At 37.8% G+C, this 21,957-nt stretch overlaps 1 protein-coding gene across 1 annotated transcript in view; it reads right to left on the reverse strand.

Moving 5' to 3' along the window:
- Positions 1-21,957, reverse strand: part of ctif (cap binding complex dependent translation initiation factor) — a 130,102-nt gene that overhangs the window by 97,627 nt on the left and 10,518 nt on the right. Inside the window, exons 2-3 of the mRNA XM_088911033.1 lie at positions 5,766-5,986; positions 2,469-2,549 (exon numbers count right to left, since the gene is read on the reverse strand). Coding sequence (XP_088767159.1) covers positions 2,469-2,549; positions 5,766-5,945 — 261 coding nt within the window. The 5' untranslated portion in view covers positions 5,946-5,986. The remainder of the gene's footprint in view (positions 1-2,468; positions 2,550-5,765; positions 5,987-21,957) is intronic.

Below are 21,957 nucleotides of genomic sequence, written 5' to 3' on the forward strand. Positions count from 1 at the left end.
GAGAGAGCAGAGCTGCATGGGAAAACGCAAGTGAAGCAGCGTCAATCGGCCTCGAACAAAGAGCACACACATGCGCAGCCTCACCTACCACACAAACAAGCCACTGAGTCTGAACTGTGCTCTCTCTACCCTGTTCCCAGCGGGGAAGGAGAAGGGATGGAAAATCGCCAAAGGGTAGAGAAAAGACTCCCTTCTTTCTGCAGGTTTTGTTCTAAAGAAGCTTCACCCAAGGGAAAACTGTCCACGTGGTGTGTATCAGTGCAGGTGATTTTGATCTTTGGATATGGCAAGCGAGACGCCACACTTGGTTTCCTCCTTTAGATGCTAAGTTAATGGCACACAGATAGCACAACTTGTGGAAACCACATCAGACAGAAAAGAGCCACAGACTTATGTCTGATGCTTTTACAGTACTTTAACTGTAAAGGGCTTAATGGTTTAGGTGAAAACCAACAGAAATAAATGTTCTACAAATCACTAATGTGTAACATACAAAAGAACAACAGCACAAAAGAGGCAGCTCACACAAGTGTCAAATTGTGCTTATATAAAATCCATTTTAAAATACATTATTGTCTCTACACATAAACTACATAAAATTAAGTTTTATAATAATGTATATCATCTGGCTTAGATGCTGTGTTGACAGTAAAAATGAAAAAAACAAAAGGCTTATTTTACTGTGAGCAAGAAATTGCAGAGAGGCTTAACTTAAAAATTGCTAATAAAATTTGACAGCCAGGGCAGCGGGTATCGTGAAAAGCCAGTTGAATTATTTTGACATTATTCCCCTTTCACTGGGGTTCCTACATATGAGACAACAGACTTGTATTTATGATCTCTAAATGATCACCTTTAGTTTAAGGTAAAAACTTATCCTCTTTTAGATCAGTCCTGAGAAGACAATGTTCACATTCCGTAAAAATCTCAAAGTAATTATTTCTATTGTTTTTTCTGATGGCAGATGTCATAAAATAAGAATACACAGTAAACTGGAAAATACTGTTCTTAAACAGCAAACATTTGAATCTAGAAATCATTATATGATTGAATTTATGTTGGAACAATATGCTGTAAGAAAAGGACCATTTGCTGCAATCTTTTAAGTCTTTGCAATATGGTCCTAAAGCAAAAATGACAGTGAAGAAACTTTATCCACAATAAGGCAAATACTTCTTAGCGCACACATCGAAAAAACATTTAAGAAAAGGCTGCAAGAACAATTTCATGGCCTGTTATCAATAGAAATGGACAGTGTCTCTCTAAAGCCTAACACTGTTCTTCTATGAATCTAGTTAAGGCCTTTGCTACTACTGTAGAAAACAATATTCTGCAGAAAATCTGTAGAAACAAGGAATGTAGACAATGAATCACATGCTGCGTGCCTATCACACACACTCTCCACACAACGGACCACAAACCAAACACAAACAAGCAACCAGGACAACTGCTGGTCACCGGCTCAGAAGTATTAGAGAAACAAGCGGTCTGTGCCAGGACACCATAAGCAAACAGTTAAAGCAGGGGCACTGTTAGCCTACTTTCATTAAGAGCCAGGAGACCATGGGGAGGACAGTTCAGTGCTAAGTGTTCAGTACCTTTCGCTGACACAGAATCTCTCCCTCTCACATCCATATCTTTTTCTTGTGTGCGTATGAGCACTTAAACACATTCTCTTTCTCATACACTTTCAAACCTGCAAATGGCCTTCTCACATATTAATTTTCTTGTGTTCCGTCTCACACATTGAAATAAACCTTATGTGTATAATTAACTGCTCTTGAAATGCAATATTGTTTAAAGTGGCATGATTAATAGAAAGTTTGTCTCCCTGTGGCACCACCAATATTAAAGTGCAGAAAATATCAGATATTTTCCATGTTTACTGTTGATGACCTGAGTACACTGTGCACTGCAGTAATTATGTTTTTGCTCAATAACCTTGCACAAAATCTCATCTGTGCTGTGCGTTTTGATATCAAATATCGATTTACTGTATAAAATATTCTCAGATAAAAGCTGCTCAAAATGAATTGAAATCTGTGATTTTACTGAAAGCCACAGCTTTGTTTTGATCCATCAGTTATACATTATGTAGAAACAAATTAGAAGCCTACAATTAATCCAAGTAAACCACAACCAAAACTATTATTTAAAGGCATAACTGCAACTACCACAACCACACTGACTCAAATAATGAACAAAATAATTTGTCATGCTTGGCACATGAACGGAATGAGAACATGTGTTTGCATAACAAGGACAGCATCCATTATGTTAATAAAATTAAATCATAAAGTTTTTGCAGTTTTTTATGTGGCTTTTACAGCTTGACCACTCTGGTTTTTACATGCCAGGCAATATTTAACTATGCATGATCACACTTGAGCTCCTGTCTCTTGTGCCCGCAGGTGTCAGACACAGAGGCATGCTACTGCCGTTTTATGGAGACACGCTGTGCCTTTTACCTGGTTGTTTGGTTTGGAAGAGCCCCTTCCCCTTGATGAGGACCAGCTGCCATCAATCCTATCACTGCAGTCTTCAGTCCACTGGATCAGAAAAAGAAAGAGAAAGAAATGTAGAAATTGTTCGCCTGCACCACAGATGAAGGATGATGATCTGTATTTGACATAGCTCCTTTTACAAGTTACTTCTCAATTTTTACTAAGAAAACCTTTACTTTCAAATTTAGCAAGAAATAAAGCTAACAAGAAGAGGCAACAAAATAACAATTAAAAACAATTGCACAATTAAAAACAGGGGCTCAGAATGGGGAAGAAGATGCAAGGGGAAGACAAAGAAGTGATTAAGTAAAAGCCCATTTAAGGAAGAAGGTTTGGAGGGTGGATTTAAAGGTGCTCAGGGAAGATGACTGTCCTTAGGGATAGAATTCCAGAGTACTGGGGCATATTAAGAGAAGGCCCTGTCTCCCAGAGAGCATAGACAGGCTTGGAGTACAGACAGAAAACCAGAATTAGACGAATGAAGGTTAAAATGTGGGGAGTAGGGTGATAGTCAAACAGGTATTGAGGTGCCAAACCATGAAGAGCCTAATAGGTGACCATGAGGATTTGTGAAGTCGACAAAACCTGATAGAAAGTAAGTGCAAGGACTCCAGGACAGGAGGGGGCCTGGACCTATGTATTGTATGTGAAGCTATGTCTATAGCTTTTCAGACAGCTGAGCTCACAGTGACCAGAGTCAGGTCATTACTGGTTTAACTGGAGCAGTTTAACAGCTTCCCATGAAGGAGATTGGGGTCCCCTGTCATTCACTAACTAGTTAGTTTCATGCATTCCTCACTAAAAACAGTGTATTTCAAGTGTCCGCAGTCTACATGATTTTGAAAGGGAAGTAAGAAGGCCATGTATTCTGTATAACTGATCCGCCTGTCCAAAACACTACATCTACATCCAACATTACCCTGAGCCTTTTAAAGCTGAGAACAGATGCGTCAACAACTCTTTGCTGGTTCACAATTATCTGACATCTTTGAAGCTGTGTTTCAAAAGGATATTCAAAAATGTGCATTTGTTTTCACTCTGTAAAATGAAACGGAGAAAAACCTCAGGCAATCCCCTCCAGTGTCAAGTACTCTTCAATGGATTTTGCTACCTTCTGCTCACTAGGCATTTTAAATACCATCTCACAACTCACAACAGCACAATACCAAACAAGCAAATACCAATGTGACAACCACCACAACTGACCAGATGGAACAAAAAGGTGCCTGTACATCACTGAAGCTAACTGAAGCATAATAGTTCAGATTTACAGTATACTGAAGTTTTTTCTGCATGAGCCAATGAGCTTTACACTGCAACTCTGATGCAGGAGGAGAGAAAATACCCTTGCGACACAGGGAACCTCATTCATAACATTCAACATAGTGGGTGACAATCGGCTTATTGTGGTAAAATCTGACCTTTCTTTATACCTAGAAAGGTTTAGCTAAGCAGGCAAACAAGTTTCTAAGCAGACAAAAATACACCTAAAATATACAGTTTCCTTACAAGTAAGGAATTTAATGATTAGGGGTCTTAAAAGACATGTACTGTATCACAGAAAAGCTTCTGGTCAGAAAGCAAGCTGGATACTGAGGCCTGGAGATTTTTGTTCAGAGCCCAGGGTGTGATAAAGGCTGACTGGACTTGGTAAAAAGAAAGGTCTTATACTATAAGTAGATAATACATAAAGCGAGAAAATAGAACCTTATCTGGCTTTTTAATAGGCCTAACAGGCTTTCAAAATATACTATATCCTTCAGTGGCTTAATTGGTCCAAAAATTGGTCTGATTCACTTTACTTATAAAATAGAATAGCATTTATTATTATTAAAACCTTGCTATTTAGTGTGCAACTAGAGAAGAAAGCATCAATGAAGACAGAAATCTGCAGGTGTCCAATGTTCCCCTTTACTCAACAGCTATCCCCTTCAGTAAAGTGCTGTAACACCAGACATTTGGAATTCTTATTCTAATATTAACAGTAAACAGTGAATCTCACAAAAATAAAATATTATTTTCTTGAGAGGCAGAGGGAAGAATTAAGACAATAGACAAGGACGATGTAGGACTTTCCCCTTCTGCTTCACAAGATTAGCTAATCAAGGCGACCAAACAGAGCAGAGTACGTCCAAATTTGGAATTACGCTATAAATCCCCTAAGCAGCTTTCCAAACATGAAGTAACAGGGTACCAGGTTCAGCTGTCCAGACAGGTAGCAGATGGCAGCAGTAATGCAGATGATTTGCCATTTTCACTTTCAAGTCTCAAATCCAGCTCGTCTTACAAAGGCTGAGCCCATTCTTTACTACTTCACTAACAGGTTTACACTGCTTTTTTACACAGAGACAGCCAGCATGTCTACATAACTGAGAGGAATGGCCTTTAATCTGCTCTTCTTTCTGCATGTGCTCCACTCCAGATTTTTGTTTGAAATGAGCTACTTATCTATCACGATAACCATGAAAAAGCAGTAAAAACAGTTGCATTTTATAAGAGAACAATACTGAAACACATAATAGATTTTCATCACTAGTTATTAATTACATAACGTTAATATACTACACTGACGGTGTTATGATACTGTAAGAGGCTGTGCTTTAAGAGTTCATGCCCTTCTTCTGGTGTCCTTGCTAGCTCCAGGGTATTATGACAAAAACATGACCACATGCATTGTAAGAAATGTGTTTGTGGTTCTTTTCCTCCCAATGTCATATCTGCACATGTATAAGGGGCACAGACTATAGTCTATACTGTATATACAACAATTAGAATATACTAATGATTAGAATATCTAATAATATATTGCTGCATTATAATGCTGCAGCATCTTTTATTTAACCATATAAGAAACTGAAGAGGTTCAATTTGATAAAATTACTACATCATAAATTTACAAAGAAAGATTTATTCCATGCTGAAAGGAAAAGAAAAATAGACACACAGTTTTAGCTGTGAAGCCTTTTTCAGGTGTGAACTACATCATAAATGTAGCATGGCACAGAGAACTATAGTACATTATGATAACAGGAAGGTATTTCCCAACTAAAGGCTGGTAGTATGCTAAATCTGCTCTCAAGTATGTCTGAGCACTGCATGCTTTTAACATTCCTCATTGTGCAATGCTAATACTAACCATTCACAACTTTGTCATTAATTCTGTGTGAGATGCTGCATCAGACTGGTCAGATATACCAGCCGCCCCTTATTTCTGGCTAGAAAAAGAAAGAACAGGGCAGTGTAGCCGCAGTGAAGACTGACCTGGGAAATGTTAGACTGCATCTTCTCCCCGTCTCCATCCCCCTCTATCTTGTCAGTCAGCAGCCCCTGCACCTGGTACTCCAGAACGTAGCTGTCGATGAAACGCTCCAGCTCCTCGATCTCCTGGGAGCGCGTGCTGCCAGCCTCGGAGGAAGCCGAGGCCACTGATGAATTCTCCATGGCAACCTGCCGCTGGTGGGGAAGGGAGGGAGGGGCAGGACCTGCCAGACAGAGGAACACATCACAGGTCACCCAACCCGCAATGGGACATACTGTACAAGTACCCAGCACACACAGATACCCACACGTTTCCTCGCATGGGTATCTATGGCAAAGTGTAGACAAGCACAGGAATGTGCCAGCTTCTCGCTGAAACCTAAACATCAGCACTATATTATACCGATCATTTCAAATAGATGACTGGAAGCTTAATCTAGCTTCTCTTGCACGCTTGTAAACGTGCCTCTGTATACGATACTAACGGTGATCCATGGAAACACAAAAACGTCACATTACCGGCTTATAATAAACGTCAATTTCCTTACAAAGCACCTATGAGAAGGCACTCTTTTACTGACACAAACCATCTTAAGAGACTAAGCTGAGGAAAATACATAAACATCAAAGTGTAATTGTACAAATGAAAGAAAACACAATGGAGGAATTGGAGGGAGCAGTGTCCTGCGCAGTGGGTTGTGGATTTACAGTGAACAATCCACGCAGGTGGGATGGTCGTGCTGTACCCTTGAGCAAGGTTTTTTTTTTACTCAGATTGTTTCAGTAAATGCCCAGCTATACACAATGTGTCTGGGTCTTAACTGTATCAGGGTATATAAAGGATTAAATTCATAAAATGAATTATTTTTTAATCCCACCTTCTCAAAAACTGAAAATTCTGAAATATAAAAATGTTCATGTTTTCTGCTATGGTCAAAAGTGCACTTTATTTTAAGAATAACAGGCTAGTATCTGTAAATCAGTTAAAAAAGGTGAGCTTTGACAAATGATCAGGACCACATACTCACAGCACCAAAAAATACTATAGTCCCTAGCCACATTCTTCTTGCCTTCTCCTATTTTTAACACCTAATTCAAATCAACAATGTTATTCTACTGCATATCATGCACACTGCACCAGTCTTGATGCTGGGAAGCTACAATCAATAGCTTGATATGACTTAATGATCCTTATAAAGTTTTTACAGAACTGGAATCAATGGACCTTTTTCAAAAAGCTCAACAGGAATTTCTTCACTTTTTCAGCTGTACACACCAAAACTTAATTAATTAAACAATTAAAATCTATAGAGTATAAAAGTCAGTTTTAATATAGGATTTGAATGTGCTGATTGACATGCAAGATCTGATACGGGCTTGATGATCATCCACAGGCTTAGTAACAAAGAAGACACACAGCACAAATGAAGTCTAGGTGAATACTAGGTTAACACGTTATATGTAACGTGTTAACCTAATGCAAGGAACTAGGCAGTGCAAGAAAGCTAAAATGTTAAAAACCCTTGTGCATTTTAGTTTTGGTTCAGCTCTACACAGCTTGTTCTAAACATGTGTCAGCTTAAATACATTTGCATACACCACCATGCACCAGGTTACAATAATCAAGACTGGTATAAACCAAGATGTAAGTGCTTCTGGATGGGAACTCTCCAGAACTGCTGTTGTGAACAATAGCCACTGAGGAACACTTATTGTATCTTTCAAAAAAAGGGTCAATGTGGTGAGGGGTATCATAAGAATATAGATTAGTTTCCTCGTTTTTCATTTCACTTCGAGTATATGATGATTTCAGTGGTTTAAAATCCTAGGCTGTAGTGCAAACTAACTGTGATTTAGCTATCAGTTTTCCATTTCTAGTTTAGTTTAGAAATCAGATAATAAGTCTGGCATAACGATGCACAATGAGAACCCAACAAAGTTTTACATTAATAGGTCCATTCAGCCCAATGTCATCTAAAAAGGGAACAGGTATGTGTATTTTTTCCCACCTGGTCCTTGATTTGAGTCATTTTAAAGTGCAATGGAGAACATCCAAGTGAAAATAACCTTCGAAATACTCATTCTGCTGAATCTCACCGGATTTATGAAAATGAAATGCATACTCAAAGGCAGTTCAACATGATGACAGCTGATCTATGGCTCATCTAAGACAATAGCTGAGAGTGGTGGAGTGCTCTTGTTACTAATACTGTTGTGCCCTTGATAGATCTGAGGGGAGACAACACGTGTGAAGATGTTGCTGGTTAAGTCAATACTGCCTGAATTGTTTTAGTGCTCAATGCTGGCTGAAATGCTCATTTCTGAAACTAACTTCTAACAGGTTTTTATTTGAAGAGCTATCATATTTCTTAATAAACACATTTCTTGCTTCTTCTAGCTTTTTCACTGTCAGCAATTTTGTTGGATATCCAAGTTAAAAATATTTGGTTAAATCCATTAGGCCTGAGTGTTCCCTTTCTTTTGTGCATCAGTACATATATCATCCAAAAACAGCAAATTTAAATGTGATTAATTAAGACTTGAATTTTAAAAAAAGATAAATCTGAGTTGTCAAACTGCTGTAGCTAATGCTCCTTGCTAAAAGAGAATGTTGTCCTCTTTATAACAAACATCATTCAATTATGGTAAAAATACATTTATTAAAGTAAATTCAGTTTAGGGGACAGACCACATAACTGAATACTCCAACATTTTCATATATACTATTTGGTTGCTTAGATAAGTATTCAAATACTTGTTAATTCCAAAAAAGGAAAGAGCTTGTGTTATATATTTAAGGGAGGAATAAGTGAAAATGACTCCACTTACAATTACCAGGCTAAGAATGAATAGAGCCACGCACCACAATAAGAAATTAAATTCCAGCAGTTTAATTCAAGACTTCTAGTATGTATGACACTCATGAAGCACACGTTCTGTAAAAAGCAGAAGAAACTGCAGTAAATGAAGACAGATATAAGTACTAAAAGCCAGCATAGTAAAGAGCAGCCTGCAAACAGCTGTGCAGCAACCTTGGACATAGAGACTGTACCGCTGACAACTGAGCAACAAACAGGGACAACTTACAGAGTGCCCTCCAAGTATTGGGACAGTTAGGCTTAACTAGATTTTCACTAGAAACTTTAAACATTTCAAATGGAAAAAATGGCTGATGGGTACAACTGAAAGTATTTTTTTCATGAATTTGATTCAGTTATACTGTCTTGAGCCAGTTAAACAAATTCATAGCGTGAAGCCTCTCTGTTGAAAGAGCCACAGTATTGAGACAGCTGGTTGACAGGTGTCTTTTGTTGGTCAAGCGTTTGTTGTTGGGTCATTAAGACTTCATAAAAGAGCTGTGGACATCAGTTCACCTTGCCTCAGCAGCTTCAGTGTTCGGTGTCTGTCATTGGGAGTCAAAACTTTCTATTAAAGAAAAGCAAGCAGTTTTGAAACTGAAAAAAAAAAAATCAAGAACTAAAGCAGAACCAGAGCACAGAAACTGGGCATACCAAAATCAACAATTTGAAATCCACTGAAGAAGAAACAAACTGCAGTTATCATTATCTATAAATAAACACCAGGTCGGTGAAGAAAAATATCGGAAATTGCTGACACAAAAACTCTCAACTGTCAAGTAAACAACTAAAACAACTGTGAGCGATATGTTGAAAGGCTAGAATACAAGGGTGAAGGAATCAAAACCAAAGTTTCCAGAAAAGTGCAGTATAATTATTTCAAGGGCTACTCCAGAAGATGCACTTCTCTCTTCAGCACCAAGAACAGAAATGTCAGGTGAGAATTTCCTCAAAAATACATAGATAAACCAAGAGAGGTCTGGAATAACATTTAATGGACAGATGAGACCAAGATACAGTATGCCTTAACCACAGTGATGGAAAGGTTAAAATATAGAGAAAGAAAGTCATTCTACATGCTCCAAAAAACACCACGTCATTTGTGAAGCATGGTGGAGGTCATGTCATGGCGTTGACATGTATGGAGGTTTCTGAAGCTGGCTCACTTAACTTTATTGACGATATAACAAATCATGGCAGTAGCAAACTGAATTCATAAGTTACAGAAAGGAAAAGCTCAGGTCCTAAAAGGAAGGTTTTGATCCCACTATGCTGGAGGGCTTTCCAAAGTGGTTTTGGTGTCATAACCACCAGCAGAGACAGCAAGAAGCTGTAGTGTCCACACCCTACACAGGCAAACATAAACTCCTCATTACTTTTTCACACTGGAAGTGGATGTCCATAAGGTGTTACAACCACAATTGTGCTACTTCAACTAAGAGCAGTCACAGAAAAAGGAACAGCACTCCTGACCTCTCCACCTTTTGCCCAAACTCATCTTTGTGGTCCCCTGGGCACAATTCTAGCCTCCTTAATGGTCATATGATATGACAACTAGGCCTCCAACTAATCCCCTTTTAAATCAGTGCCTGAACACTAATCAGGATAAGAGGATTTGTGGTTGTAGTGGCAGGCATCTTGCTAATATTTATAGCAGCTTGGCTCATCTCTCTAGCCAAAGGCTGGGGAGTTTGGCAAGCACCTAGTCTCTCCACACTCACACTGCCTTTACGAGACAAGAATATTATAAGGAGTCTGAAAGCTTTCTTGTAACCCTTGGTAACCCTGTGAGTGTAATGAGTGTGTTAACTTTTTTTAAAGCTCTGACTTGGACATTTCCTAAATACTATACTTCAGAATTAGCAATCTTGTGCTCTCGACTAGAAAATATCCAAAAGGGTTCTTCAACATTCAGGGGTAACAGACAGTTAGGAGGGAGTAAAATGCTCTTTAGTGATATTCATGATTTTGAAATAAAGCAGTTTATTGACAGATTGTTCCATGTTGGGTATTTCATACTTCTTTCAAAGCAAAAACAAAAGCTTACCTCAAGGAAGGGAGTTGCACAGAACTCAAGTCATAGCAACCAACAACAGAATCACAAGCTTTGCTGAAGGGTTACTGAACTTAAAATTAAAAAGACATTTTAGAAACCATAGAAGCAATAGAAGTTTTAGATCCGCTCACTTTGTCATTCAAATCAAAGACATAAGATAAAGTCAAGAAACTATTAATTTTAACTGTTAAAATGAACACAAAACAGGGCAAAACAGTTATACTGAACTTAAACATGCTCTCACAGTTGTCTTAGTTGAAATTACAATTAAAAATTTCAGTTCAAATGTTCATTTTAAAACTAAAACACCAATAATTAAAAATAAATAATAACATAAATCAATTAGATTTTTTCCATTTGTCTCCATACTATAATCAAGTTTGATCTAGGCAAGGCAAGATTTATTGAAGAGAAATAATGCAAGTGTAGTTTGGGTTAGCAAAGGGCTACCCAAAACATTCAGCAATGCAGGTGATTCATAGTTTTTACAACAAAAGGTCACTTTACATTTGAAACTAAGAGAAACTCCATAATTTCAATTGCAGAACATCTAAGTGATGATTCGGCACTACAAGAATGTCAGGGCAACCAGTCCAAGACATCTTTAAATGACTGACATACAGTATGCTCCAAAAGCCCTGTTATAGCATGTAATACCTGGCATAAACATTTTTTGATACCACTGCTCTCTTTGATACTATATTGCACCTTAAGTGCATGGCATTTTTACAGCAAGCTTTTTATTCATTTTGAAGAGAACTAATTTGTACACTAAGCTATTTAAGTAGTAATGTATAATAAATATATTTATCACAAATTAGTAATTTAGTATAGTGCTTTAAAAAACTAAATATTTGTAAAAACAGTTGCAGTCATAGCTGTATTTAAAAACAGTAAATCAGTTCAAAATCACTGTTTTACAAATCCAGGAACAACTCAAATTCAATAACAATCTCTTTGTTAATACTGTTGATCTCTTCATGTTTTTACTCACATCCTTTGTGTTTCAAAAACCAAACGTTTCCAGGTCTAAAGCTCCGGTCTCTGTTGTTACATTAGTGAATCCATGCATTTAGAAAGAAGCTGCCAGAAATGAGGTCAAGGGACAACCCAGCAGGCAATAATCATGACTATGGAAAAGGGGTTTATTCAAATGCTGTACGTTGATATGGATTTACAAACTCGCCTGAACTGCTGTTTGTGGAATGAGAAGAGAGTTGTTAGCATCACAGAACAGAGATAAATAGTATTATATCCATGTTGAAAGTTATGGAGAAGGAAACCTGGTGTGTAACGCGCTTAACTTGTTGTTCACACATTTACGGATAAAACACTGGTAACAACTAAAATGTATTTTAATCTTTTGGTGGTTTCATTATTAAAGAGATTCAGAATGAATGTTACTAAGAGTTAATTACTTATGATACATCTCTGAGGTTAATGACTGTAATGGAGCAGGTTGTCCATACAGTAAATGTAGTTCAAAATGTACAATACGTAAAATACTGAGGATAACTGTGAGGGTTGCAACATTTGTTTCCTTTTTAAGGTCCAAAACTCATAGAAAAAAAAAAGAAACATAGGAATATAAAAGTTAAACTTGTATTTATCTAATTATTCACGTCTTAAAAAGTAGTTGGCTTTTGTATAACTGTGATGCTTATATAAAAGAATCTGTGAAATGAAGCAGTCTGCATATTAAAAACTGAGATTGTTATAATTCCCCCAAAACATACTTAAGTCACAAATACAGCCACAAAATACTAGTGTCTATTATATGAAGCATGCCTCCTTCAGGCTCTCTAGCAAATGACAGTACAGCCAAGCACACAACAAAAACAACTGGTGCAGGAGCCACTGAAAGATTGATGGGTTTGGTGTCGGAAACATGTTTTGAGACTCTGCTGCAGGAAATATTACATCACAATCTAATTGGTGTACACAATAGACTTGGCAAATTTACAAACACATTTACTATTACAGCAGATTAAGGAACCAGAGGCAATGAGCTCAAGAAATCTTTTTTAACTTGACTTGCACTGATTTACTAAAGTGTCATTTGATTTATCCCCTCTAGTTTTTATAAAATGTTGCAATCATTTTGGGGAGACTTAGATTGATTAAAAAAGTACTTTATGCTGTTAGGAAAATCAGAATCCAATCTTATAGATTCCTTTCAATTCAATTCAATGTATTTTTATATAGCGTCTTTCACAACAAGGTTGCCCCAAGGCGCTTAACAATGCAAGTAATTATACATTTTATGAATACTGGATCCTAATATTTGTCTTGTACTGAATACGACTAAAAAAATTGACCATTTTGAAACAGGGGTGTATACTGTGGAGAAGATAAACCTGACAGCAAAGTGTGATAAATAATAGGTTCTGCTAGAGACGTAAAGCTTTCATTAAAAAAATAACACAATGAACATCTCAATAAAGTATAAGAAACATCAAATTAGATCACCACTCCTTCAGAGTTGCACTTCATTATAAGCATGTCCTTTTTAATCATAGACCTGTGTTGCCTGTGACTGCTTAACCACAATGCTTGTGTACTCTCACTGCTTTTTTTGAGAGATTAACACAGATCCTCAAATTTAAGCTTTGGTTCAACCAGTTATTCACACCTCCAGAGATGAAACACTACATATGACTTGACAGCCTAAAATGTAAGCCATGAAAACGTTTCAAAACATACCCATTTTCTCCTAAGACCAGTATACACATGAAAACATGTACTGACCAGGAATAGTGTGAATAATTAATGAAATACAACTGGATAAACTCTACATACTAATTTTAAAACAAATATGACAAGACAGAAAGTCTCCAAACAGACCAATTAAAAAAAAGTAAAACCATGACTTGTTACTTTTCATGTGTGAACTTGTCTCCAACAGCATGTAGGATATTTTTACTTTGCAGGTGTACAGTTCCTCTTTTCCCGAGGACACCAATAGCCCCTCAGACGCCTCGAGCCTCAAGCACACTTGAGTTCAGTTCACACTGCTCCTTCCATCAAACTCTTCCATCAGCAGAAGCAGCCATATTTCTTTTTTTAGTTAATAGATGTATTTCTGTTTTTTTTTCCCCAATGCCACTGACATCTCTGAGTATTACACAGGGCTGGACAATCCTTGTCCTGGGGGGCCAGTATGTCAGCAGTTTTCATTCCAACGTTTACCAATGCAAAACAAATCAATATTGGCTTAACGGGACCTATTTAACGGCTTCTCAGATGTTGATCTAGAAAAACTACATAACCAGCCCTCCAGCACCAAGATTGGGCTGCTGTACAACACAGTACCATCCAAGGAGAACAAGAAGTACAATTGTTTGTGTGTTATTAGTTTAAGCAGATTGTGTTTGTCTATTATGGTGACTTAGTTGAAAATCAGACCAGATTTTTATGAGTAATTAATGCAGAAATCCAGGTAATTCTAAAGGGTTCACAAACTTTTTCTTGCAGCTGTAAAATAAAGATTTCAAAAGTAAAGTTTAGATGGAAATAGTGAACCTTTAAAATAAAGATTGATTCAAGGTGCTCTTCATCCATGAGAACACTTTTCAAGCTGCTGTACGATAGCTCAGCCCAGTGAGAGAACCTACAGACAACCAGCTCGCGAATCTGAAAATACAAAATCAGGTTCACAAAGTTCAAATGATAATATGCTTTATTTAGAATTCTAATGCTTCTAATATAAAACAAAATGATATGTCCTTGCAGGACAGGTTGTAAAATAATAAAAATCCTAACACTCACTGTTACACTATATGTTACACTATACAGTATGGTAGAGAGCACATAAGAACAAATGTGAGGAGGTTATTTGCTCCAACCTGTACATTTGGGAGTTAGTATAATACAATAGAGGTTTCAAGTTTTCCAAGTAAATGAAGGATCAGTCCATTCAAAGAATCATTAAAAGAATTCTTGCTGTTTTTGATTTACTTGTAACTGGTGTTGTTTTTCTGGGGGGTGGGGGGTTGTTTCTAAAACACATAAAAGGATTACTGCCAAGTTTTCTATTGCTGGCTAGAATTCAAATCGTCTCAGCAAAAAGCCCTTTGCTGCCATTAGAGAAGAGATGAGGAAGGCTTCAATGACTCTAATAATATTAAGACATTCGATAAAGCTAGTTAATAAAGACAGCCCACATATTAAAATCTAAAAAGGACAGTATCTAATGTTAACAGGACCAGTTTTATGAACTCCGATCAAGAGTCTTAAACGCAGCATTAGGTGAAACATGACATTAAGCCACAATCCAGAAGACTTAATAAGCTAAAAACTTTGATTTCTATGTTCGTCAAGTGAGATTTCCTTCTCAGTGCCACAAGGCTCACCACATTTTGTACAATGGTACTGCTGCCTGTATCTATATATGCCTTGAAGCTGAGGGCTTGTTTGACAACCAATAACACTGTATCGTCAATTTAACTGCATAACTGAAAAAAACTGTAGGAAAGAAGAGTATTCTTAAAGCACTGTGGGCTTATATAAAACCATAAACGCCTGGTGGTTTTAAGCTAAACTGTGTATTGTACCACATAACTGATTATTGCACATTACATGTAATTTGGTTTAGCAGATGGATTTTTCAGAACACTGAATATGTAGGCCTACGTTTTAACTCATATGATCCTAAAAGTTTAAAGTTATATTATAAAAATGTTTTTCAGACTATTGTGATTAGAACTGCATTGCTCACAAATTCTCATTTTCAAAATTTAATTTCATTCACTACTCTTTACTGGGTGCGATGGTCTAAAATGCCGAAGGTCAAGCCCTCTGAGAAGTGAACTATAATGACTATGAATGTAAAACTGGTAGCAGAGTAACTTCCTTACAATTAATGTGGACAATAGGTCCTGAATTAACCGATTCATTTTAGAAAACCTGCAAAACAGTCAGAACAGCTGGAAAAAGAAATAAGGCAAACATAAAATGTAAAATGCTGTGAACTACAACAAGCATGCTTCTTTGATGTATCAGTAATGACAATGTAATGAGAACAGCCCCAGTACTTGTGAGGACCTTCCTCCTGACAGCCATCTGGACAGGCTATTCAAATCTGAAAAGACAAATTTGTTTAAGACTTTTGTATGGCCTCTGTTGATTTACTACTTATTTCAAATGCTGTATGCTGGGTTTCTAGGTGTAATTTGGTAACTGCATGCTTTTTATTAACTCATAATAGAGAAGTAATAGCTCTTGACTCCTTTGTCCCATCTTTAGCAAGTTCAATTCCTAACAGTATCCTTGTCCACTCCTCGGAACACAGGCACTTGTTTCTAAACCCAGACATTCCGTAGAGATACTACAAGTGCAACACAGATGTAGGGGTTCTGTAATGGGTGTCTCATCCACTGCCCTGAATTCACAGGTCCATAAAATCTGCACGACTGGGGGATCCCTTTGTACTATAAATATATGGTCAAACCCCTTCGTTAAAAAAGTTTTTCCTTTATCAGACCTAGGCCTGGAATGCGATATAATTTTCATATTTTATTACCTTACCTCATTCAGAAACAAATCACTCAATTTAATAAATCCAAGCTGCCCCTAATTTTTAGACTTCAGTATAAAATCTCCAGCTGCTAATCAACCAGTCTTGCCACTTAATCCCCATACTTACCTAGCTGAAACCTCTTACTTTTGTTCACATACAGTATTAAATATACAGCATAATTGCTGATGAAGCAGATTACTCCTCCGATCCAACAGGTATCTTTCTTACAGGAAACACTGTACCTGGCTAATTGATTACACATTTTGCTTACATTACTACATCTGTAAATGTGCATGAAGTAACAGAGGAATATCTAATAATGCAATCATACATTACATTTATTCATTTGGCAGGTGCTCTTATCCAATGTGACTTACAGTCCTGACACGCCAAGACGTAAAAGATGCATATGAAAGCAGATTAAAACAACAATAAAGCACAGAAAACAAAAAGCACAGTGTTAATTAAGTGTTAGGATACTGCACAGATTAAGGTCCTCAAAGAAGCTCTCTAGAGCTACCTGTGTAAATTTCAATTGTTTGGGAAAAGTCACATCTCACTTCATAAGCTGCTTAAACTCCCTAGCAAACCTGCTTTTACTGTAATATTAGCACTGAAATAACAATAAAGCAAGGCTTCCCTTTGTGTCAGTTTTAAGTGCATACCTCCAGCAACAGCCACACTTTGAATTTAAAAAAAAATTCAAAAAATGCATTTTAACAGAAGAGACCAGATCCTTTATCAATTGCACAAATCTCACAAGCAGGGCACACAAGAGTCAGAGAGTACTTATTGATTTCACTGGACACTCACTGAAGTATCCTATTATCCTCACTCACAGACCACAATGCATTAGTCCAATTTCTGAAGATCACTTATGATTTCATTGCCTAGTGAGATTCAGCCTATTGAGTATCGGTGTAGCTCTTCAGTCCTCAGAACTCCGACAACCACAGCTACATAATGCACCGCAACAGTACATTTGTGAAGTGAAGTTTGATTTGGATTAACAATTTATTTATTAATCCTGCAATGCACAGTTTTTTTACATTTACAACAGTATCGGATGCAGTCAATGGCAGCTGGTCAAAAGGCATGTAGTACTTTATGTACAGTATGTACTTAAACACTCCCCTTCCAGGGAGGAGCTACAACACAAGAAACAAGAAGGTGCACAAGAAAACAGCCGGAAGGCAAACATCTATCATTGGTGACCAAGGAAGTTAAAACAGCTCTAGTGTTATTCGAAAAAAATAAATGTCTGTTATCACAGAATGTTAACTATCTAAGAGATGGAGAACTCAAATCATCCTTCAGTCGTTTGACTTTCCAGTTTTTTTTTTACCATTTGTTTTAGAAAACCAAGTCTTGCTACTGTAGAATGAAAGATTGGGAACCCTAAAGTACGGGGTATAAATTCACATACTGTTGTTTTTAGCTCAGGCTCTCAGGAGAGACTGAGGGAGTGACACTGAGAACTCTTAGAAGAATAAAAGTATACACAGGGACCATCATCTCAAACCCAATAATTTAATGGCATGGCCGCAGTCCATGGTTAAAGAAACTAAACAAATTACAATGTATTCACTGGTGATTCACTGACCCTAAGCCCACCTAGCACTGCCAACTCTCATTCAGTGACCGTGCTATCCTCGTGGAGCACTACTAGCACTACTAGACAGGAGAAACAGATTGGCCTTGTTCACCCTGTAAGATAGAGACTTTCAAGATTAAGGCTAAAGTTCAACTGCAAACAACTTGTAATAGCATTAGCCACAGTCAAGTAATGCTGCAAACATTCATGAACTGCATTTGAATGCTTCACACCATGCATTTTGTGAAAGTACCAAAGCAGTGTTCATTAATGGCATCTGCATATGTGTATCATTAAGATAGGCCATGTGGAAAAATGGGTCCTGGATAACCTCACCAAAATAAAAAAGAAGAATGATCGTAAATTAGCACTGTCACATCAGAAGATGTTCATCATCACTAAATCTTGGAATGTAAACTGACACACTCACCACTTTTTCTAAAAAGGTCTACTAAAGTAATGTTCTGCACAGGACTGTACTTTAGTATACGAAGAACTATGCCGGCTGTTCTTACATTGCAGACATGCACATTTTAGGAAATGGTTTTCATACCATGAGAAGCCCCGCAAATGAAAAACTGACTTCTGAAGAGATTTTCCTACCATCTGTTTAAACGGGAGCCTGCAGCCCTGAGGGTACACAGAACAGCCACTGCGCCACTCTGTGAATAATTGACAGACTTCGTTGCTGCTCCCAGGATGCAATGTGAAAGGTATCCAACCCCTGGTCACAGAGCTACTGGAATCGGTCCCTAGCTGTGACACATTGTGCTACCTCTGTGTTCACCAGTTGTCCCAGCACATGCTAATATAAAATCGTTAGTTTGTAAGGAGCACAAATTTTAAAACGTTGCATTATCAGCACCTAACAGTAAAGCCTTTTTAAAATATTTCCCATCGTAGTGCTTGACAAACTAATATCTTGATGTACTGTACATAGGTTTCTACAAGCATTCCACTGGGGACCAACACCATTTCACAAGATGTTAGTGGACACTTGTCAAGATCCTTTAATAGGGTTAGGATTACAGGGTTACCTCATTTTGTTATCCCATCTACCTCTTTCACTATTGCGAATACTATCCAATTGCCCATCGACTGAGAAGTTTTGGTGCAAGGATGCTGTATAGTTGAAGATTTGTTTGGGCTTGTTTTTAAACACTGCTAAGACCTCCGATGTTGGTTCAAGTTCCTACTATGGACATGACCATTTTTTCGATGCTGTCATGCAAGTGTGTAGCTGTGTGTCTGTACTTGTTTCACATACAAATTATACAGCCTTGGGTAAAATTCTAAACCATTCATGTAGTAGACTTTATTTACCAAATAGCGACTGTGAATATATTTTGTTTTCTAAGAACCTACAGTCATCAATTAAGATGAGAATTAATGTATAGCATAATAATTTGATTACATTTTATCAAAAGTTACACTTAGTAATCTTATGTCAATAATAGCATTCAGCAAATGAGAAAATTGTATTTGAAATGGCTGAAAGTTGTTGTTTTTTTTACATTCACACTTCATGTTTTAAAATCAGGCTTACTGTACTTGGAATGGGTGATAAACAGAGAAATGAACTGAACATTGCTCTCCATTATTTTATGTTAATAGAAAAAAAGTTTTTCTAGTGTCCCATTCTTGGCCAGCAGCCATATCACCCTGCAACTCACAACTGGCAACCCACTGAAGTTAAGCAGGTGTGAGCCTGGTCAGTACCTGGATGGGAGACCTCCTGGGAAAAACTAAGATTGCTGCTGGAAGAGGTGTTAGTGTCACCCTGCGGTCCAGGTGGGTCCTAATGCCCCAGTATAGTGACGGGGACACTATACTGTAAATAAGCGCCGTCCTTCGGATGAGACGTAAAACCGAGGTCCTGACTCTCTGTGGTCATTAAAAATCCCAGGGTGTTTCTCGAAAAGAGAAGGGGTGTAACCCCGGCGTCCTGGCCAAATTTCCCATGCCTCCTAGTAATCCCCCTCTATGAATTGGCTATATTACTTTTTTCTCCTCCCCCCCCCCCCCCCCCACTCCGACGGCAGGCGGAGTATTTCTCGGTCGCAGTTAATGGCAACGTCAGCTCAAAGATTTGGTTCAAACCACCAAATGGAGACTGGTGTGCCGACAAGCGGACCCTGCTGATGCGGGATTAACGCTAGGAAAGAGAGAGAGTGTCCCAATCTTTATGTATTACTAGAATTCAGGATATTTTTTGGAACAATGCACAAATCATTAAGTGTAACACGGTGGCATTTAGAATAGAATAGATTAGAATAGTCTTATTGTACTGTAATACATCACTGGCTTGGTGGGAAAGCAATACTGCAAATATACTTTGACTATCCATCTCTTCGAGCAAATATCTTACTAGCCACAAAGGAAAAGTTTTATTTTATAGGCAACCTAAACCAATGAGCAAATGGTGTCCTCTTTCACAAAAATGCGATGCAATGAAGCTGGTAGCCAAAGAAAATCTGTTCTTATGTTCTAAGCTGGAGTCTCAGTCTTAGACTGTCGCTGTCAGAGACCTCACTAAAAGGAGTGTGATGTGTCCAGATGTTAGATTTCCCAATGGATGAACAGCACATGCAGGACAAGATTCCTAGGAAACTCCACAAATGCTTGTCTTTCACAATTCAGCAGCACTGGGAATGGCACAATGCATCTAGAAAGTGCTGTGTTTGTGCTTTGCAGCTGAGAGACTGTTATTAAGTAATAGCATGTAACTGTTAAAAAACACAACCCTATAAAAATTTACAACTGCTTAAACGAAGACCATGGCAATGACGGGGGTTTAGCTTTGTCCAACAGGAACAGGACAGGAGAGAATATCACAAGCAATTATGATAAATCTACAGGTGCGCTATTGTCTCCTCTTGTTTTTTGCACATTCATTTCTACTATGTGCATGTTTTGTTGATTTAGTGTTTGGGGTGTTACGGTATTTGGCATGAACTTTACCTCCTAAAGAAAGTGAAGGGGACTAAAGAAGTAATGACAAGTGTTCAAACGAGGCAGAGATGTAAATCTATTCCAATACAATCTTTGCTTTGTCACACAGACAAACTTCCCGTGCCTCTTGCGTGAAGAAGTTGCCTGCTAGCTCAGTGTTACTGCACTGCTCAATATGAGAAGCACACAACATTTGTAGACACTACCCCTTCAAAACTGCAGGACACTTTAAAGGCAGAATTTATCAAATGCTAGAGAACCATATCATTCAAAAACTTTCAGGGACAATGTATAGAGCTAATATCATAATTCATAATGACAACCAGGTACAGGTCTTTTCTTCATTAGCAACACAATCATAAAAATCCCATGACTCAGCATTTCAACAAAAGTAATTGTTAACACTCTAGTGAGACGAGCAAAAAAATAACATTCATGTAACAGTTATCAGGAATTATAAGTACACAAGAAATAAAGGACACCTCCTGAGAAATAAAAATAAATGAGTAATTCTCAGCCCTCCTTGAATACGATTTCACCTTTTACCAGCCAGAGACAAGCTGGGGGCTGTTGCCTGGCAACACCCACAGAAAAGGTTTGAGTGAAAAACTGATATCAAGCAGAAAAACAGGATTTCTCACTCTTCTGCGCTCCCATGCGAGAGCTCACAAGCAAGACTATGTTTCTGTGGGAACCACACTTATATACAAGACAACCCAGCTGCCCTCTGTTCTTGAACAGCACTAAGTCACCATCTCACAACTGAAAGGCACGAGACAGATGAAGAGGAAGAGGTACCCTAAGGTTTCTCAGCTGCGTGCTTTCCTTAACACACAGAGGAGTCAGATTACTTCTCCAGAGATCTCTCCTAACAAACCTGGGATATACTCCTTAAAATGTACAGAACACTCACTGAGGCAGCTGGTGTAAAATGTAATTAATACCACTTTGTCCCAGAAGAAGAAAATCATCATTTTTAATTAAAGGCAAAACAACAACAAAAAAATGCTACGACTGAGGTATTCCCACTTTTGAATAGCAAGAACAGTCTAATAAAGGCCTTGGGTACAAGGCAGTTTAAAGCAGACTACAATACAGGCTTGACTATATTGTTTGATCCACGTACCAACACAAAAATTAAAGGCTGGTTTTTAAATAGACAAATCAAAATATCCACTGGCAAACAATGAATCATCTTCATAAGTGCAGTTTTGACT

The sequence above is a fragment of the Atractosteus spatula genome, chromosome 3, assembly GCF_055471065.1.
Source record: "Atractosteus spatula isolate fAtrSpa1 chromosome 3, fAtrSpa1.hap1, whole genome shotgun sequence".
Classification (NCBI taxonomy): Eukaryota; Metazoa; Chordata; class Actinopteri; order Semionotiformes; family Lepisosteidae; genus Atractosteus; species Atractosteus spatula.